Source organism: Salvelinus namaycush, chromosome 1 (assembly GCF_016432855.1).
Source record: "Salvelinus namaycush isolate Seneca chromosome 1, SaNama_1.0, whole genome shotgun sequence".
Lineage (NCBI taxonomy): Eukaryota > Metazoa > Chordata > Actinopteri > Salmoniformes > Salmonidae > Salvelinus > Salvelinus namaycush.
Genome location: NC_052307.1, coordinates 19,908,350 through 19,930,104, shown reverse-complemented (window position 1 = coordinate 19,930,104; position 21,755 = coordinate 19,908,350). Strand labels below are relative to the sequence as shown.

At 44.8% G+C, this 21,755-nt stretch overlaps 1 protein-coding gene across 2 annotated transcripts in view; it reads right to left on the bottom strand.

Moving 5' to 3' along the window:
- The window catches only part of si:ch211-158d24.2 (multiple epidermal growth factor-like domains protein 9), a 45,058-nt gene extending 23,718 nt beyond the window's left edge, over window positions 1-21,340 (bottom strand). The window contains exons 1-2 of one of the 2 annotated variants that reach the window (XM_039007642.1): window positions 20,580-21,340; window positions 17,333-17,531 (exon numbers count right to left, since the gene is read on the bottom strand). In XM_039007642.1, the coding sequence (XP_038863570.1) occupies window positions 17,333-17,531; window positions 20,580-21,132 (752 nt within the window). In that variant the 5' untranslated portion in view covers window positions 21,133-21,340. The remainder of the gene's footprint in view (window positions 1-17,332; window positions 17,532-20,579) is intronic. The other variant, XM_039007571.1, reaches the window with a different exon arrangement.
- Window positions 21,341-21,755: the final 415 nt, after the last annotated feature.

The following is a 21,755-nucleotide window of genomic DNA, read 5'->3' as shown; positions in this document are numbered from 1 at the left end:
GTCTTCTCCCTGGACCTCCTCAATGTCCACCTCTTGAACATCAGACTCTGAGACCTCATCTTCACTGTCACATTCCAACCCTGTTGAGGATGGCTCGTTGTCAGGCTCAAAAAGCCTCAAATTTGCCCGGATGACTACCAATTTTTCAACCCTTGTATTGGTCAGCCTGGTGCATGCTTTGGTGTGTGTGTTCCCAAACAAGGACCACTTGCGCTCTGAGGCAGCTGATGTTGGTGGGATTTGGAGGATGACAGAGGCAACAGGGGAAAGAGCCTCAGATCCACGAAGTCCCTTCCACCAGGTGGCTGATGAGATATGTTGGCACGACTACCATATTGCATCTCCATCCCAAAGCCCTTTCTTGGAAGTGTACTTTGCCAGACTGCCAAGAACCTTGTTGATCTCTGCACCAGACAGGATGCTCTTGCCAGCATATACGTTCAACATGTACGCTGCGGCGTGGATGGGCTTCAGGCAGAAGTCTTCACGCTTTTTGATGCATTTCAGAACTGCAGTTTCATCTGCTTGGAGCAACAGTGAAGTGGGCGGGCAGTATGGATTTCTTCTCCTACATCTACAAGCAGAGTCTGAACATCAGACAGGATGGCATTGTCTCCCTCAATCCGTGCAATAGCTACTGCTATAGGTTTCAGGAGTTTCAGGCTGCTTACCCCTCTCTACAAAAAATACATCATCCAGGAGGATCCTCTTGATGGGGCCGTCCATATGGCAGACTGTGATATCGCCATTTCTTGGAGAGACTCCTTCCCCTCCAGGAGACTGTCAAACATGATGACAACTCAACCCCAACGGGTGTTGCTGGGCAGCTCCAATGTGGTGCTCTTATTCTTTTCACTTTCCTTGGTGAGGTAGATTGCTGCTGTAACTTGTTGACCCTTCACATACCTAACCATTTCCTTGGCTCTCTTGTAGAGTATATCCATTGTTTTCAGTGCTATGATGTCCTTGAGGAGCAGATTCAATGCATGATCAGCACAGCCAATGGGTGTGATGTGAGGGTAGGACTCCTTCACTTTAACCCAGCAGCCTTCATGTTCGTAGCATTGTCTGTGACCGGGTGCAAATATCTTCTGTGGTCCAAGGTCATTGATGACTGCCAGCTCATCTGCAATGTAGAGACCGGTGTGTCTGTTGTCCCTTGTGTCTGTGCTCTTGTAGAATACTGGTTGAGGTGTGGAGGATGATGTAGTTAATTATTCCTTGCCCACAAACATTCGACCACCCATCAGAGATGATTGCAATACAGTCTGCTTTCTCTATGATTTGCTTGACCTTCACTTGTACTCTGTTGAACTCTGCATCCAGCAAATTAGTAGATAAAGCATGTCTGGTTGGAGGGCTGTATGCTCAGTCCCCTCCTGTACTCCCTGTTCACCCACGACTGCATGGCCAAACACTACTCCAACACCATCATTAAGTTTACTGATGACACAACAGTGGTAGGCTTGATCACAGACAACGATGAGACAGCCTATAGGGAGGAGATCAGAGACATAGCAGTCTGGTGTCAGGACAACAACCTCTCCCTCAATGTGAGCAAGACAAAGGAGCTGATCGTGGACTACAGGAAAAGGAGGGCTGAACAGGCCCCCATTAACATCGACGGGGCTGTAATTAACATTGACATGGCTGTAGTGGAGCGGGTCGAGAGTTTCAAGTTCCTTGGTGTCCAAATCACCAACAAACTATCATGGTCCAAACATACCAAGACAGTCATGAAGAGAGCACGACAAATTCTTTTCCATCTCAGGAGACTGAAAAGATTTGGCATGGGTCCCCAGGTCTTCAAAAAGTTCTACAGCTGCACCATCGAGAGCATCCTGACCGGTTGCATCACCGCCTGGTATGGTAATTACTCGACATCTGAACGCAAGGCGCTACAGAGGGTAGTGCATATGGACCAGTACATCACTGGGGCCAAGCTTCCTTCCATCCAGGACCTATATACTAGGCGGTGTCAGAGGAAGGCCCAAAAAATGGTCAAAGACTCCAGTCACTCAAGTCATAGACTGTTCTCTCTCCAACCGCACGACAAGCAGTACCGGAGCGGCAAAAGGCTCCTTAACAGCTTCATCTTCCAAGCCATAAGACTGCTGAACAATTAATCAAATGGCCAGACGGATTATTTAGATTGACACCCACCCCTTTGTATTTACACTGCTGCTACTCACTGTTCATTATCTATGCATAGTCACTTTACCCCTACCTCCATGTACAAATGACCTTGACTAACCTGTACCTCCGCACATTGACTCAGTACTGGTACTCCCTGTATATAGCCTCGTTATTGTTATTTTATTGCACATTTTATACTTTAGTTTATTTAGTAAATATTTTCTTAACTCTTTCTCAAACTGAATTGTTTGTTAAGGGCTTGTAAGTAAGCATTTCACAGTAAGGTCTACACCGGTTGTATTCGGCGCATGTGACAAATACAATTTGATTTGAATCACGTCGACAATCGACTGGAAAATCGTTTCAATCCTTTTCATATGAAGATAAATTATAGATAACAGGTATCGGTACTCATTGGCCATTGGATATAAACATTACACAACAAGTTGGAAATCGCATATTCAACAATGAGTGGTTTGGAAGGAATCAGTGGCTAACTGCAAGCATTGCAAAGCAATCACTAGCCTGCTATTCAGTGGAGTGGGTGTGTGATCCTAGTCTGGGTTTAAGGGTCTCTTTTCCAAGCTTAAAAGGATAAACATTCAACACCATGGGCCAGAAAAGGTTGAATACATTGGCCATGCTGTCAATCGACTTACAGTTGAAGTCGGAAGTTTACATACACTTAGGTTGGATTCATTAAAACTCGTTTTTCAACCACCAATTTCTTGTTAACAAACTATAGTTCTGGCAAGTCGGATAGGACATCTACTTTGTTCATGACACAAGTCATTTTTCCAACAATTGTTTACAGATTATTTCACTTAGAATTCACTGTATCACAATTCCAATGGGTCAGAAGTTGACATACACTAAGTTGACTGTGCCTTTAAACAGCTTGGAAAATTCCAGAAAATTATGTCATGGCTTTAGAAGCTTCTGATAGGCTAATTGACATCATTTGAGTCAATTGGAGGTGTACCTGTGGATGTATTTCAAGGCCTACCTTCAAACTCAGTGCCTCTTTGCTTGACATCATGGGAAAATCAAAAGAAATCAGCCAAGACCTCAGAAAAGAATTGTAGGCCTCCACAAGTCTGGTTCATCCTTGGGAGCAATTTCCAAACGCCTGAAGGTACCACGTTCATCTGTACAAACAATAGTATGCAAGTATAAACACCATGGAACCATGCAGCCGTCATACCACTCTGGAAGGTGACGCGTTCTGTCTCCTAGAGATGAACATACTTTGGTAAAAGTGCAAATCAATCCCAGAACAACAGCAAAGGACCTTGTGAAGATGCTGGAGGAAACAGGTACAAAAGTATCTATATCCACAGTAAAACAAGCCCTATATCGACATAACCTGAAAGGCCGCTCAGCAAGGAAAAAGCCACTGTGCCAAAACCGCCATAAAAAAGCCAGTCTACGGTTTGCAACTGCACATGGGGACAAAGATCATACTTTATGGAGAAATGTCCTCTGGTCTTAAGAAACACAAATAGAACTGTTTGGCCATAATGACCATCGTTATGTTGGGAGGAAAATGGGGATGCTTGCAAGCCGAAGAACACCACCCCAACCGTGAAGCACGGGGGTGGCAGCATCATGTTGTGGGGGTGCTTTGCTGCAGGAGGGACTGGTGCATTTCACAAAATAGATAGCTTCATGAGGAAGGAAAATTATGTGGATATATTGAAGCAACAGCTCAAGACATCAGTCAGGAAGTTAAAGCTTGGTCGCAAATTGTCACGTTCTGACCATAGTTCTTGTGTGTTGTGCTTGTTTTAGTGTTGGTCAGGACGTGAGCTGGGTGGGCATTCTATGTTATGTGTCTAGTTTGTCCGTTTCTATGTTTGGCCTAATATGGTTCTCAATCAGAGGCAGATGTTTTGTGTTGTCTCTGATTGGGAATCATATATAGGTGGCTTGTTTTGTGTTGGGTTTTTGTGGGTGGTTGTTTCCTGTCTCTGTGTTTTCTCTGCACCAGATAGGGCTGTATCGGTTTGCCACATTTTGTTATTTTGTATTTGTAAGTGTTCACTGTTTATTCGTTTAATTAAACATGTTGAGCACTGGCTACGCTGCGTGTTGGTCTGATCCCTGTTACACCCCCTCTTCTAGTGAAGAGAGGGAAGGCTGCCGTTACACAAATGGGTCTTCCAAATGGACAATGACCCCAAGCATACTTCCAAGGATGTGGCAAAATGGCTTAAGGACAACAAAGTCAAGGTATTGGAGTGGCCATCACAAAGCCCTGACCTCAATCCTATAGAACATTTGTGGACAGAACTGAAAAAGCGTGTGCGAGTAAGGAGGCCTACAAACCTGACTCAGTTACACCAGCTCTGTCAGGAGAAATGGGCCAAAATTCACCCAAGTTGTTGTGGGAAGCTTGTGGAAGGCTACCCAAAACATTTGACCCAAGTCAAACAATTTAAAGGCAATGCTACCAAATACACTCAATTAGTATGTAAACTTCTGACCCACTGGGAATGTGATGAAAGAAATAAAAGCTGAAATAAATCATTCTCTCTACTATTATTCTGACATTTCACATTCTTAAAATAAAGTGGTGATCCTAACTGACCTAAGACAGGGAATTTTTACTCTGATTAAATGTCAGGAATTGTGAAAAACTGAGTTTAAATGTGTTTGGCTAAGGTGTATGTAAACTTCCAATTTCAGCTGTATGTCATGTTCAAAACAATTGGAAACTCAGAACTGGGAAATCTCAGACTTCAGTGAGTTCAAGACAACTGGTAACTATGGAAAAAACTAGCTCCGACTGGGAAAATACGTTTTGAATGGTAATCCAACTCGGGCGGCTTTCTAGAGCTCCGACCTGAAGATCTGTCACGGCCTGATCTGTTTCACCTGTCCTTGTGCTTGTCTCCACCCCCCTCCAGGTGTCGCTCATCTTCCCCACTTATCCCCTGGGTATTTTTACCTGTATTTTCTGTCTGTCTGGGTCAGTTTGTCTTGTTTGTTCAAGTCAACCAGCGTTTTGTCTCGGCTCCTGCTTTTACCCAGTCTCGCTTTTTCTTGTCCTCCTGGTTTTGACCCTGGCCTATCCTGACTCTGAGCCTGCCTGCCATCCTGTGCCTTTGCCCCTACTCTGGATTACCAACCTCTGCCTGACCTGACCCTGGGCCTGCCGTCCTGTACCTTGGCCCCACTACTCTGGATTATCGACCCCTGCCTGCCTTGACCTGACGTTTGCCTGCCCCTTTTGTTACAATAAACATTGTTACTTCAACAGTTTGCACTTGGGTCTTTCCTGAAACCTGATAAGATCCCTAACGTCATGATTCCCCCCAAAAAATTGAGTTCCCAGTTGTCTTGAAAGCACCATAAATCCAGAGAATACCTGACTTTTTTGCCAGAATTTGCCCACAAGGACTGCCGCGCCATCTTCCTGTTCCAGTGAGCACAGCACAACAAGGTGAGTCAAAAAATGTCTTATGCTGCTACATAAATTATGTAATATGCCAGGGAGATACGTAGCTGTAGCTAAGAAGGTAATACTAAGTGCATGTTGTGTAGTAAGCTGTGCCTCACCCTAATAATTTGGTCCCTTTCCCCCTCATAACTTAGCCTAATGTTCTGACTTGGTGGTACACGTGTAACCTATAGCCTGTTTTAGAGAAATGTAATCATTGAATATTGTAAGAGCTTTCTTTGTGTGCTTATATTTATCCTACGGTTGACTTGGTGAACAGGGAGAATACTCTAAGAACGGCCTATGTTCTGAATTCTGTCACTGTACATTTCAAAAGTGCTGAACAACTAATTATATTGACTACGTCCGTCCTAGCTCGGTCATTAATGTCTTAATCAAAATTAGGGATAGCCTCTTATCCACTCGTTGTCCCCTATTCTATAGTTTGTACATCTCAATTGTCAGTAGAAACCACATTTGTTTATGCAAGTCTATCACGTGGAAACAGGAGACACAGGGCTGTGAGACATGGCTTTAATTCTAGACACAGGAAAGGTAGGAAGTATACGGAGGGTATGGGGCAACAGAGGACGAACAGCAGAGGGACTAATGATCTTGGAGCGGGAAGGTCTCGGGGTCCGGGGGTGTAGTCATGGGGCTATAGCGGCGTGCCGGCGCATCTGGCTTGACCTTCTTGGATACCGGTCGGTGCTGTGGAAGCGCAGTCGCATCTGGCTTGACCTTCTTGGATACCGGTCGGTGCTGTGGAAGCGCAGTGGCCCGGGTCTTACTGAACCCCAGAGGTCCTGGTACTCCGCGGGAATGGCAGAGAGGTTCAGGGAAATTTCCATGCCCCCAGGAAGACGTCCCGGGGCAGGCAGAGCTGACTTCAGGCAATGAGTGTGGGAGAACGGGTACCAGCCCACGATGGCACCAGTAGACCAGTCAATCGAGGGAACCTGCAGAGACTCAATTAACAGGAATTGGATCGTCTAGCTGTGGTTCCCTGACACTCGTAGGTTGATGGGGGTGGTATAGTGGGTGAACCGGCCTATAGAGCGCCCGTCCAGTGCTCTAGCATCCATGGGAATGGAGAGGGGTTGAGTGGGGATGCCCAGCTCGGACGCCAGGATAACGTCCATAAGACTCATATCGGCCCCCGAATCGATGAGTATCTGGAGAGACTTGGACTGGTCGCCCCACAGCAGGGTGGCATGGAGAGGGAGGCGAGTAAGGGGAGAAGCAAAATTATTCTTAAGACCACCAGAGTACTCATTCCTACCAATGAGCTATGTCTCTTGAAGGGACAGGTAGACACACAATGACTGGCAGTACCGCAATACAGACAACTCTGGGTGTTACGTCTGCGTAGGCGTTCGGCTGGAGACAGCCTATCCCTGCCGAGCTGGATCGGCTCAGGAAGAAGCAAATCGGCTGACTTCGAGGGCTCTTGGAAGAACTCGGGGAAGCTCGGATCCTCTCGGGAATGTAGACGCCGGGGACTTCCGGAGTTCATCAGATGCAAGGTGGGATCCTTGAGTGAGCGATTGGGACCGCAATCAGACCTCTTCTCCTTTCTACGTTCCCATAGCAACCATCGATCCGGATGGTTAAAGCGATGAGTGAGTCGAGATCTATCGGTAGTTCCTGGGCTGAAAGCTCGTCCTTTACTTCCTCCGATAATCCATGCAGGAACGTGTCGAACAGCGCTTCCGGGTTCCAGGCACCCGCCGCTGCTAGCGTGTGAAAATACACTGCATAGTCTGCCACACTGAGGGAGTCCTGCCAAAGCTGGAGTAACTTCCGGGCAGCCTCTCGCCCGGACATCGGAACCTCAAACTTTTTTCACCTCTGCCACGAATTCCTCCAGACTGAGGCAGACGGTGGATTGTTGCTCCCACACCGCCGTGGCCCAGGTGAGTGCCCTCCCGGACATCAGCATAATGATGTGCGCTATCCTCGAGCGGTCCGAGGGGAACGGCTACCCGCCGGGTTACTGAGGGGCTGGGAGGTTACCATCGTGGTAGGCTGCCTAGTAGGCAACCCATGGAATTTCTCCCACAATGCATCCAATGCTAGGTTGTGATGTTCGGCCATGGCCTGGAACCCTTCCATCAGACCGCGAAGCAACTCCTTGTGCCTATCAATGGTGGCTCCTTGGGAGGAGATGGCGTTGCGGAGCTGGTCCAAGTCTGCTGGGTCAGTCGTATTACCAGGTTTCAGGTAAGACCCAAGTGCAGACTGTGTTAAATGACAGGTCAAGGCAGGCGGGCTCAGAGTCAGGACAGGCAAGGGTCAAAACCAGGAGGGCAAGAAAAAGAGAGACTGGGGAAAAACAGGAGCTGAGACATCGTTGGTTGACTTGACAAACAAGACGAGCTGGCAACAGACAAACAGAGAACACAGGTATAAGTACCCAGGGGATAATGGGGAAGATGGGCGACACCTGGAGGGGAGTGGAGACAAGCACAATGACAGGTGAAACAGATCAGGGTGTGACAAAGTCAGCCATATCAGCTATGTTTTTTAAAAAGGCAGTAAACTGTTTCGCTGTCAGACAAGGCTCCGCTGATAGCCAGCTGTAGCAGTGGTAAGGATTCATTCCATGGTGCTGAAAAGAAAGCTTTGCTGTTGGGACAGCTTTATGTAGGCCCTAACAGTTTGTGTGTACCATTTGTCACCATTATAGCGCAATTAATGTATTGTTTAGTCTTGTGTAGTGGCTTTGCTTGGGGAGTTTGCCCCACCAAGATGTACATGCTCAAATCGCCAATGATTGAGGACCAAGATGAATCAGCGTACAAGAGCTAGTCAGCAGTACGAACTGGTATAAAACCCATCCTGTTTGGCCGAGGATTGGCATCAAATCACATTCACATGTTAAGGTTGGGCAATTCCATGGTAATGGAATTACGGTGAGACTCCGTATTTGATTTCAATGGTTTTTGTTTGGTATACATTTTAAAGAGAAAATCAGTCTCAGCGTAATTCCGTTAGCATGGAATTGACCAGTTGCTAACGCACATCATGATTTAGAGAAGTGCTAAAGAAAAGACTGGCCAGGTTCATGTATGTTTCACCTCCTGCATTCGGCTGTCTGTATATGTGCAGTGTGCACATATTGTATGTGCTAATGAGCATAGTCAGCCTAATGGGTACAGGTCAAGTCATTAGCACTAATCATCATGCCTGAAAACAAAGGCTCTAAGACGAGCTCACAGCTCAGTAGCTTTTGTTTTGACTGATGAGCCCTGTGGCCAAGGATATATTCCCTGTTTGTTGTTGGTCCCCTGTGGAATTATTTTGGTAAAGAGCACAGCGGGGACACAGTAAAATATAGCTTCTTACAGACGAGTGAATTAAAAAGTAACAACTTCCTACCAACATGGTCTAGTGGTCTGGGAGCCAAGCAGATTCTTATTGGAATATAGTGGCGCTACAAAGAGGAGCTCATCCTTCCTATGCAAGATAACTGAAACAGTACATCTCATACCGTGCTACATCCACATAGAGTACCTCATCCTCAACTACTTTCAAATCAAATTTTATTAGTCACATGTGCCGAAAACAACCGGTGTAGACCTTACAGTGAAATGCTTACTCACGAGCCCCTAACCAACAGTGCAGTTTCAAAAAATACAAATAACAATAAGAGAAAAGTAACAAGTAATTAAAGAGCAGCAGTAAAAAAAATAACAATATATATATAGGGGGGTGCCGGTACAGAATCAATGTGCGGGGGAACCAGTTAGTTGAGGTAGTATGTACATGCAGGTAGAGTTAATTAAAGTGAGGACAACAGAGAGTGGCAGTGATGTGGGGGGGGGGGGGGGCAATACAAATAGTCTGGGCAGCCATTTGACTAGATGTTCAGGAGTCTTATGGCTTGGGGGTAGACACTGTTTAGAAGCCTCTTGGACCTAGACTTGGTGCTCCGGTACCGCTTGCCGTGTGGTAGCAGAGAGAACAGTCTATGACTAGGGTGGCTGGAGTCTGACCATTTTTAGGGCCTTCCTCTGACACCGCCGGGTATAGAGGTCCTGGATGGCAGGAAGCTTGGCCCCAGTGATGTACTGGGCCGTTTGCACTACCCTCTGTAGTGCCTTGCAGTCGGAGGCCGAGCAGTTGCCATACCAGGCAGTGATGCAACCAGTCAGGATGCTCACGATGGTGCAGCTATAGAACCTTTTGAGGATCTGAGGACCCATGCCAAATCTTTTCATTTGATTGACCCTGTTTTGGTCTTTATGAAGAGAACTGTGGCACTACTAGAGACACTTTACAGATCAGAAGTATGCTCATCCTAGACCCGATCAGTTCATATGTCCTTGATGAAATGTGAAGAAATACCAGGCAGGCAGCTCTGATCCAGGTGTCTGCAAGACTATTACATCTTGGTCCTCCCCCAGGTTCCAGGCTGGATCAGGTCAGTATGCTGTGTTCTGGAACCAGTAGGTTATAAATGTAATCCAAGCCCTCGGTTCCTGGCCATGCAATTAAATAGACCTAAGTGAGAACAACACACAGACACACTGACAAAGTTCCAATAGCAAATGTGATAGAATGCCAAAGTTAAATATGAGTAGGACTATGACTGTAATACAGAAAGGCTGGATGGTCCATCAGTATATGAGAGAAATCCCCTAAAGCGTGAGACTGGGGGGTCTGGGAGCCAGCTAATCTGTGTAAATCACAGTGCTTACCAGCTGGGAGAGACCTAGGTTAGACCACTGCTACATTAGCTGGGTTAGCACTGTTGGCTCAGACTGTCTGAGCAGGATCATATTATGTGTGGTAGTATTATTGTGTGAGGGCAGGGCTAGCCCCATATGTCCCTGCCTTCAGAATAACCCCCTGGCCTAGTTGACCCTTCACCCACTTCTCACTTGATCTATACTATACTGCAGGGTTCCCCAACTGGCCTACCGGCAAGTGATTTATTTTTCGGCACAAGTAAAAACATTTTTCTTTACGTTTTTATTTTTTATTGTTGGACATAAAAAACATAAAAAACACCAGCAAATCAGCTCTAAGTGATTTGTAATTATGGAAATCTGTTCCAAAGTATTCCCATGATATTGGATGATATTGGATCCTATACAAATGTTAACATGGTTTGAAATTATTATGTTTAGTCAATATGTTTGGGCTTCTTGTGGTGAATTTGCAGTCTACAAATGATTTGTAATTATGGAAATCTGTTCCAAAGTATTCCCATGATATTGGATGATATTGGATCCTATACAAATGTTAACATGGTTTGAAATTATTATGTTTAGTCAATATGTTTGGGCTTCTTGTGGTGAATTTGCAGTCTACAAATGATTTGTAATTATGTTCTGGCCCCCTGACCATCTGCTCAAGAAAAGAAATCGTCCCGCGGCTGAATCTAGTTGATGATCCCTGCTCTATTGATTCATTTTCTGTGGCAAATGAGACAACGAGGCAAAAGGTGGACATTTTTATCCTACATAGGGTTGTAAAGATACTGGTAATTTACCAAATTGACTGGAATCTTCTGTAATTTTGGTAAATAACAGTTAATCTATGGTAACTTTGGTATTTTATACTTGAATAACGTTTTTAAAGTTATTCATAGTATTTTTTTTTTTATACATGTGTCCATATTGTTTCTAGTGGATAGACCATATGGTTCGAGAGAAAATAGCCTTATTGAAAAAAGCATCTAATAAACAACGGAATTATCTTCAATGAACTCGGCAACTCTTCCAACTATTGACTGTTCACAACTGCCACCAGTTTGGTGCCAAAACATATTGACATAGTAAAATAAAATAAAAAGTGCATTAAAAAAATGTTGGTGATATTTCATGCTGAACCCCTCATTTGGTACTCACTAAGTTGATGGTTTTTACTTAGGATAATGTTTCACAGCTTTGTCATTCTATTTATTATTTTCAAATCTTATTTGAGTATTTTATATACTTTACATGTGATAAGGCCACACAGAGAGCCAGAGAAAATTAGACACCTGTGATAATTTGAGTTACTCAAAGGCCACTAGATGTCATCTGATAAAATAAAAACTTGAAAGTTACCAAAAGTCTGGTAGTTTACAGGTAAACTTTGAAAGTTTCTAGTAATATACCCTCCCTTTGTAACCCTAATCCTACAACGTGAGTCCTATGTACTGTATATACTTACATTCATGTATAAAACAGCAACATATATGTTGAATGTTTGTCATAGACTTACTTTGGCACAATAAAATATAAAGCTACAGGTTGTCGACCTGCTGTATATTAAAGAAATATATATACAGTTGAAGTCGGAAGTTTACATACACTTAGGTTGGAGTAATTAAAACTCGTTTTTCAACCACTCCACAAATTTCTTGTTAACAAACTATAGTTTTGGCAAGTCGGTTAGGACATCTACTTTGTGCATGACACAAGTCATTTTTCCCAAAATTGTTTACAGACTGATTATTTCACTTAGAATTCATTGTATCACAATTCCTCCCGGGTGGCGCAGTGGTCTAGGGCACTGCATCGCAGTGCTAGCTGCGCCACCAGAGTCTCTGGGTTCGCGCCCAGGCTCTGTCGCAGCCGGCCGCAACCGGGAGGTCCGTGGGGCGACGCACAATTGGCATAGCGTCGTCCGGGTTAGGGAGGGTTTAGCCGGTAGGGATATCCTTGTCTCAGTATGTAAAAAATGTAATAAAAATGTATGCACTCTACTGTAAGTCGCTCTGGATAAGAGCGTCTGCTAAATGACTAAAATGTAAATGTAATTCCAGTGGGTCAGAAGTGTACATACACTAAATTGACTGTGCCTTTTAAACAGCTTGGAAAATTCCAGAAAATTATGTCATGGCTTTAGAAGCTTCTGATAGGCTAATTGACATCATTTGAGTCAATAGGAAGTGTACAAGTGGATGTATTTCAAGGCCTACCTTCAAACTCAGTGCCTCTTTGCTTGACATCATGGGAAAATCAAAAGAAATCAGCCAAGACCTCAGAAAAAAATTGCAGACCTCCAAGTCTGGTTCATCCTTGGGAGCAATTTCCAAATGCCTGAAGGTACCACGTTCATCTGAACAAACAATAGTACGCAAGTATAAACACCATGGGACCACGCAGCCGTCATGCCGCTCAGGAAGGAGTTGCATTCTGTCTCCTTGAGATGAACATACTTTGGTAAAAGTGCAAATCAATCCCAGAACAACAGCAAAGGACCTTGTGAAGATGCTGGGACAAAGATTGTACTTTTTGGAGAAATATCCTCTGGTCTGATGAAACAAAAATAGAACTGTTTGGCCATAATGACCATCGTTATGTTTGGAGGAAAAAGGGGGATGCTTGCAGGCCGAAGAACACCATCCCAAACATGAAGAACGGGGGTGGCAGCATCATGTTATGGGGGTGCTTTGCTGCAGGAGTGACTGGTGCACTTCAAAAATAGATGGCATCATGAGGAAGGAACATTCTGTGGATATATTGAAGCAACATCTCAAGACATCAGTCAGGAAGTTAAAGCTTGGTCGCAAATGGGTCTTCCAAATGGACAATGACCCCAAGCATACTTTCAAAGTTGTGGAAAAATGGCTTAAAGACAACAAAGTCAAGGTATTGGAATGGCCATCACAAAGCCCTGACCTCAATCCTATAGAACATTTGTGGGCAGAACTGAAAAAGCGTGTGATAGCAAGGAGGCCTACAAACCTGACTCAGTTACACCAGCTCTGTCAGGAGAAACGGGCCAAAATTCACCTACCTAAGACAGGGAATTTTTACTCTGATTAAATGTCAGGAATTGTGAAAAACTAAGGCTAAGGTGTATGTAAACTTGCGACTTCAACTGTATTTTGTATTTTACTGTCTTTCTCCCCAATTTCATGATATGCAATTGCAATCCAATTACAATCTTGTCTCAACGCTGCAACTCCCCAACATGCTCGGGAGAGGCGTTGAGTTATGTGTCCTCCGAAACATGACACGCCAATCCGTACTTCTTAACACCCGCTCGCTTAACCTGGAAGCCAGCAGCACCAATGTGTCGGAGGAAACACCATTCAACTGACGAACGAAGTCATTCTGCAGACGCACGGCCAGCCACAAGGAGTCGCTAGAGCACGATGAGCCAAGTAAAGCCTCCCCTGCCAAACCCTCCCTTAACCCGGATGACGCTAGGCCAAATGTGCGCCACCCTATGGGACTCCTGGTCACAGTCAATTGTGACACAGCCTGGGATCAAACCCGGGTCTGTAGTGACGCCTTAGACCACTGCGCCACTCGGGAGGCCCAACCTGCTGTATATTCTGACAGCTGATTCACTGCCACTAGGGATTAGAAACATCACACGGATTTCAAGGATGTTTACTCAGATTTCTGACCAGACACATCTTTCAACGGTTTAAAATTAAAAATATGACAGCTATTTTTACCGTGTTCCTAAGCTACACACGCTGCCGCTCTCCAAGTCACACTCTTTCCCACAAACTGTAAGGTTGCATCTGTGGCAGTGTGTTGTTTAGCTCAAGATATGAGACCCAACCGAGGTATAGCAGCCCCACTGTGTCTTCCTACAAAGGCCAGGGGTATGGTGGCCTGGCTGGCCAGGCTGCTGAACAAGACCAGGAGGATAATGACTCCACAAGATGGATCCGGTATATCATAAACACTAGCTATTTGGAGCAGCTCTAACTCTACAACTTCCTCTGTGACAAGATAAATATACATTTCAGAGCAGTATCTTTATGCACAACAGCATCTGCTAAATCAGTTATTCAAACAGATTTGACTTCTAAACTACATCTCCCTAAATTTTTGCCAAAGATGCAGTATATATGGACTCAAAAATGGAAATTAATTCTGGCTTGGTAGCTATTAGCTAGAAATATCCTTTCAAATACTCTGTTGACTGTTGCTGGGTGCTATCGTCCTCCATCAGCACCGGCCTGTACCCTACCTGCCCTAAGCTCTCTCCTGGCCCCTTACACGAAGTCTGAATTTGTCCTGCTAGGTGACCTAAACTGGGACATGCTTAAACCACATGACCAAGTCCTAAAGCAATGTAATCCCGTAATCTTTCTCAGATTATTACCAATCCCACAAGGTATGACTCCAAACACCCGGAAAAGGCTACTCTCCTCGATGTTATCCTCAAATAATCCTGATAGGTATCAGTCTGGTGCTTTCTGTAATGACCTTAGTGATCACTGTTTTACAGCCTGTGTTCGTAATGGCTGCTCAGTGAAACGGCCTACCCTGACTTGTCATAGACGCTTGATAAAAAAACTTTAATGAGCAAGCCTTCCTTCATGAAGTCGCCTCTATAAAGTGGTATAGAATCAGCTTGATCCCCTCTGTCGAAGACACTTGGACCTTCTTTTTTTGATATTTTCAGTGGTATTGTTAACAAACACGCCCCCATAAAGAACATGAGAATTAAAAACAGGTCCAGCCCCTGGTTCGACCGTGATCTGGCAGAGTTTCTTCACCTCAAGAATTCCATTTGGCGAAAGGCTCGGCACAACCATACTCAGGATGACTGGCTCTCGTTCAGGCAAATGAGAAATAAGTGCACTCAGGCTATCCAGAAGGACAAAGTTAGTTACTTTAAGGAGCAGTTCTCTCTCTGTGGGTCTAACCCCAAGAAGTTCTGGAAAACAGTTAAAGACCTGGAGAATAAACCCTCCTCACAGCTGCCCATTTCCCTTAATGTTGATGATGTGGTTGTTACTGACAAGAAGCACATGGCTGAGCTCTTTAAATCACCACTTCATTAAGTCAGGATTCCTATTTGACTCAGCCATGTCTCCTTGCCTGTCCAACATTTCCTCATCTCCCACCCCTTCTAATGTGAGTATCCCCGATGCTTCTCCCTCTTTTCCCCCTGCCAAGTTTCTCCCTGCAGGCAGTCACTGAGTCCAAGGTGCTAAAGGAGCTCCTTAAACTTGATCCCAAAAAACCACCTGGGTCAGATGGTTTAGACCCTTTCTTCTTTAAGGTTGCTGCCCCTATCATCGCCAAGCCTATCTCCAACCTTTTTAACATGTCTCTCCTCTCTGGGTAGGTTCCCATTGCTTGGAAGCCAGCCACAGTTCATCCAATATGTAAAGGGGGAGATGAAGCTGATCCTAACTGTTATAAGCCTATTTCTATTTTGCCCTGTTTATCAAAAGTGTTGGAAAAACTTGTCAATAATCAACTAACTGGCTTTCCTGGTGTCTATAGTATTCTCTCGGGTATGTAATCTAGTTTCTGCTCAGATTATGGATGTGTCACTGCAACCTTAAAGGTCCTCAATGATGTCAACATTGCCCTTGATTCTAAGCAATATTGTGCTGCTTTTTTGATACAGTAGACCATTCCATTCTTGTGGGTCGGCTATGGAGTATTGGTGTCTCTGAGAGGTCTTTGGCCTGGTCCGCTAACTACCTCTCTCAACAAGTGCAGTGTATAAAATCAGAAGATCTGCTGTCTCAGCCACTGCCTGTCACCAAGGGAGTACCCAAGGCTCGATCCTAGGCTCCACGCTCTTCTTAATTTACATCAATAACATAGTGCAGGTAGTAGGAAGCTCTCTCATCCATTTATATGCAGATGATACAGTCTTATACTCAGCTGGCCCCTCCCTGGATGTTGTGTCAAATGCTCTACAACAAAGATTTCTTAGTGTCCAACAAGCTTTCTCTGCCCTTAACCTTGTTCTGAACACCTCCAAAACAAAGGTCATCTAGTTTGGTAAGAAGAATGCCCCTCTTTCCACAGGTGTGATTACTACCTCTGCGAGTTTAGAGCTTGAGGTAATCACCTCATACAAGTACTTGGGAGTATGGCGAGACGGTGCACTGTCCTTCTCTCAGCACATATCAAAGCTGCAGGCTAAAGTTACATCTAGACTTGGTTTCCTCTATCGTAATCGCTCCTCTTTCACCCCAGCTGCCAAACTAAGCCTGATTCAGATGACCATGCTAGATTACGGAGACATCATTTATAGATCGGCAGGTAAGGGTGCTCTCGAGCGGCTAGATGTTCTTCACCATTCGACCATCAGATTTGCCACCAATGCTCCTTATAGGACACATCACTGCACTCTATAGTCCTCTGTAAACTGGTCATCTCTGTATACCTGTCGCAAGACACACTGGTTGATGCTTATTTATAAAACTCTTTAGGCCTCACTCCCCCCTATCTGAGATATCTACTGCAGCCCTCATCCTCCACATACAACATCCGTTCTGCCAGTCACATTCTGTTAAAGGTCCCCACACACATCCCTGGGTCGCTCCTCTTTTCAGTTCGCTGCAGCTAGCGACTGGAACGAGCTGCAACAAACACTCAAACTGGACAGTTTTATCTCAATCTCTTCATTCAAAGACTCAATCATGGACACTCCTATTGACATGTGTGGCTGCTGAGTATGATGTATTGTTGTCTCTACCTTCTTGCCCTTTGTGCTGTTGTCTGTGCCAAATAAATGTTTGTACCATGTTGTGCTGCTCCCATGTTGTTGTCATGTTGTGTTGCTGCCTTGCTATGTTGTTGTCTTGGGTCTCTCTTTATGTAGTGTTGTCTCTTGTGTGATGTGTGTTTTGTGCAATATTTATATTGTATTTATTTTTAATCCCAGGCCCCCGTCCCCGCAGGAGGCCTTTTGGTAGGCCGTCATTGTAAATAAGAATTTGTTCTTAACTGACTTGCCGAGTAAAGTAAAATAAAATAAAAATAGGTGTCTAGTGTTTCATTCCCAGCGCCATTAGTGCCCATGGGAAGCGAGAGCTCTTACCTGTCACAGAGGTGGTTGACAGCTCCGTAGGAATCACAGCCACAGGGTATGCAGCCGGTGGTGCCATTGGTGAAGTGTCCTTCCTCACAGTCCTCACACAGCAGCCCAGTGTACCCTGACATGCAGACACACTGACCTGTCTTCTTGTCACAGTCATCCACATCTAGAGCCCCCTCACTGCTGCAGTTACACAGAGACTCTGCAGGGACAGAGAGCAAGAAAGAGGGGGAGACTGTTATAATACACCACCACTTGGATATTCTGTAAATACACACACACAATGAGAGGTGCCAGATATCTGCATGACCGTGTAGACTCTGCTGAGTGGGCATGTATTATTTATTTGAGCTCAGGCATGATGAGGATGGAGTCTGAGTGTTTCTCTCCCGTCTGTTTCTAAGAGAGAGATGGAGGGGAAGGAGGAGGTTGAGGAGGTAGGATACAGACTGCTGCTGTTGGAGTATGAGATTACTCTGTTTTTTTCCGGGAGACACAACAGTCATGACATGCAGAGGAAATACCAGGCTGCCATTGGTGTGGTGTTGAACACATGTGGGCTGTTCTTACAGGAGAGGAGACAGGTTGCTGTTATTCACACAGCCTAATTTCCAGGAATGATGTGGGAAGCAGGCAGGGCTGCTGCATACTGTAAACCATTATACAATACTGTACGTTGAAAGCTGAGAACAAAACAGAGGATTGTGGAAATTATGTTAATTGTTGAATGTGTCATATTATACACATGACTAGAGAAAATGAACAGTTGGACATTGATAGTGTGTTGACTAGGTTGCTTGTCCTTGCAAGGTCCATGTAGGAGATTGAAACTGAGAATGATGGGTTTGAAATAGAAGTGTGTCCTATGATCCAACAGGGTACTGTTTTACAAGCGGCATGGTTGGTGGTGCCACTGGCTCGAAGCGCCAAAAGATTAAATTAGCTGAAGTCTTGAGCGGCCGCCGCACATGGTTGACCAATGAGCAGAGTTCATCTTGACAACCAATCAAACAATGTTTCAATGTCAATTCGAGCTGACAAAAACCGGGACCGCTGGTCTCTACACACGGTAGGCGGATTTTCTCGCGGTTCAATCACAGTTTACCGTGGAACGTCTGTAAACACCTTCAAACTTTCAGAACACTGTACTCTATTGTTGTGCCATCTTCTCAGACATCAGCTTGGCCATTCGAGAGGACTTAATGTAATTTTCTGAAACAGTCGCCTCCTCCTCAGATTAGCCCTCTCCATCTCTGGCCACTGTTCCAGCTTTATGTAATAGGTAAAGGGCACGGTTATGCAAGCATGGAGAGCACTGTCAGCTTTCCATTTGTTCACTGAAGTCATCTTCCCTGCACAACTGTCAGCCAAGATCACACCCCAGACTCTGTGAGATCTTGGGCCGTGCAGCTCCCTATCTCTCTCTCACACACACACACACACACACACACACACACACACACACACACACACACACACACACACACACACACACACACACACACACACACACTTATAACCATGTTACACACAAATAAATAGCACTGAGCTGCTGTAGGATCCATCACATCAAGTTACTTGTTACTTCCTATCTGGGCACAAAGCACGGAGGAAGAGAGGTTAACCTTGGAACCAAATTATGCAATAATAAGTACAGGTGCAAACCACATACTATAAGAATGGAGGATCAAAAACCCATGCAATGTGTGTGCAGAGGAAATGTGCACATGACTGATGTCTGTTTGTGTTACATTTCAAAGCGGCAGAAAATTGGTTTGAGGGGAAATGTAAGCACAGTGAAAAAAGGAGATGAGGAAATGTCCATCTTCCTCATAGTAATTAGTTCCAGCAAAGTGAAGCAGTGTGGCGGCATGGTTCAAGTATGCAGACGGACACATGTGACAGAGATGATTCAAAACAACCTGCTGCTGTAAAATGACCTCTGTCTGAAGTTACACACCCTCCTATGATAGTGTTTATGCTACTAACAAAAAACATGGGAGGGTGGTACCACCTCTCCAACTGTAGGCTACTGTGCTTTAAACTCCGGGAAATGTGGGAAGCATAGAGTGTGATAGTTTATCACCATGATTTGCATTGAATGATTTGGAGGGGTAAAAATAAAGCCTGTACATGTCAACACACTAACACACCAGAAATGTGTTCCATCAAGCAGAGAATTTGTGTCAGTGAGGTGAGGCATTAACCCAGGTTGTTGATATTGTTATCAGAGTGACCTTTACCCGAGAACAACGGAGCCTCGACAAGGTTGTAGAATCGCTGACTAGCTAACTACCCCCAAATCGGACTGGTATAATTTCATAGCCCCCTGATACTCACCTGGGAGACCATTTTATACAGTGACAAATAGCTGTTAAACAAGTGTTGCCCACCCCAACCTCCACAGAGGCTCTGTCGGGACGTTTATCATCTGCGATGCATACGAATAGCGGAGCAGCGGAGGTGAGAGACAAGCCGCTGAGCATATAGCAGTGCTGGCTCATTCATGTCTTGGTCTGGTCATTTTGATTGGATGCGGAGTAGCACGTTCCCCTATCCCTCTTCCGTGGTCTAAGGATGTTGAATAGACACAAAGGGATCAAACCACTATCCAAACGACATGTGTTATTGTCTGCTTGTATGAAAAATACAATCTCATGGTTTTATGCGGACATGGAGAAGTCTGGGAATGGATAACTAAAAACATGGCTTAAATGCCGTCCCCCCCCGATTCAATCACCATAATATCTGACACACTTGTCACAGCCTACCTCAGAATAAGGGCCCCATCTCTGTGAGCGCAAAACGTGCTCAATTGGTAAACATTGAACCGGTATGTTGTAATTAATATGGATCATTCGGTTATTTGATCATTTTACAAGGAGACTGCCGTCCATGGTTTGAGGTCCGTGATCTATTGTTTCTACAAGCTGTCAGTTTCTTAGCCCGCCTGTGCTCTGCGTCAAAAGCCATAATACCGACATTGTTTTGACTGTGCCTTTGGCCACATATGAATTGAGTTTCTGCATCAAAAGGGCAATTTCTGCAAACCTAGGTGAATGTGTGAGGTGATTAATTAAAGTCCAGTGACTCAATCCGTTCATATATCCGTCTATTTATAATTACGTGTAACCAGGTGTGGCAGTCTAAGGATATTCTGTACAATACACAAGATAAAATGACAATTGCATGCTTCTTCGAACATTATATATTTTATAATCACACCCAAGAGCAAACATAGGCTACTCACCTTGACCATTCTCGGAGGAGGAAATCGATGCATCGATGTTATCTGAAGACCATGCATCATTAGTCGTCCGCCGAGAAACCATGGAGACCATGTTCGTTTTTTCTGGAGGAAAAACTGATGCTTGCCCATCAGTAGATATTTTGCTTGAATTGGATGTTCTGGAGCTCAAAAACGTATTTTTTTTTCTAGTGTTGAAAAGCATTTCTGTGCTTGGCCTTGGGGTTGTAGGGTCAGTTGTTGGTGGCTGAATGGTGGTTGCAGTTGGCGAGACAGGAGTCGTGGAGACCCGTATCGTTTTGCTGGCCACTCCGGTGAAACCAATAGTAGGGGACGGCGTGAGCCCAGTTAGTTGGCCGAGCACAAACCTGCCCTCAGGTAAACGATTAGGCAAGGTGGTGTAGAGCGGTTCCAAGCTCTCGGAGGCTGAGCGAGGCTTCCTGGAGATAGGCGAAGCATCGTAGGAGTTGACGCGAGGTGCAGCATCAGAAAATCCAATATACAAAATAAATAGCAAAGCCGGGGATATGTACATCATTAAGGTCGTTAACCTCATATTAAATTTCAGCTCTCCATGTAAAGCCCTACCTAGTAAGGGTCTGTCTCAGACCTTTCCCTGAATGGACTAGCTCGCGTACTCCACTCCACCATTGACGTCCTCAGCGGCTGTTCTCAGTGATTGTGAACCGAACTACCCGCAGTTTCTTGGCTTCACTTTCCGTTCAGTCTAGCACAGCGCAATGAAACGCTCTAAATTGTTACACTCTTCAGCCAATGAGGACATTGATGGGAGGTCTCGTGGTACGTTAAGGTGCGTTTGTTTTCCTTTCGTAAAGGCATTTGATTGGTTCAATGCGTAGCCTAATCTGAGCGAGTGCACATTGAGTGCAATGAGAAGTCTGTTTTACTTTTCCTCATTAGCCCAAAGATAACATCATGGGATACACTCAAACAAATAATAATATTACATTCTAAGATTACATAACTTTATGTTCCTAGGCTGCGAGCCGACATCAATTCGATTCTGGGACATTCGGCCTAGGCTAGGCTACTCAATAAATAACATAGGCCCCTCTTTAACGATTTCCACATATAAGCAACAACATGTATAGAAAGTGAGTGTAGGCCAAAAAAGGTACATTTAACCCTCATACTACTGACTAGGGTCTTTTTTTAAAA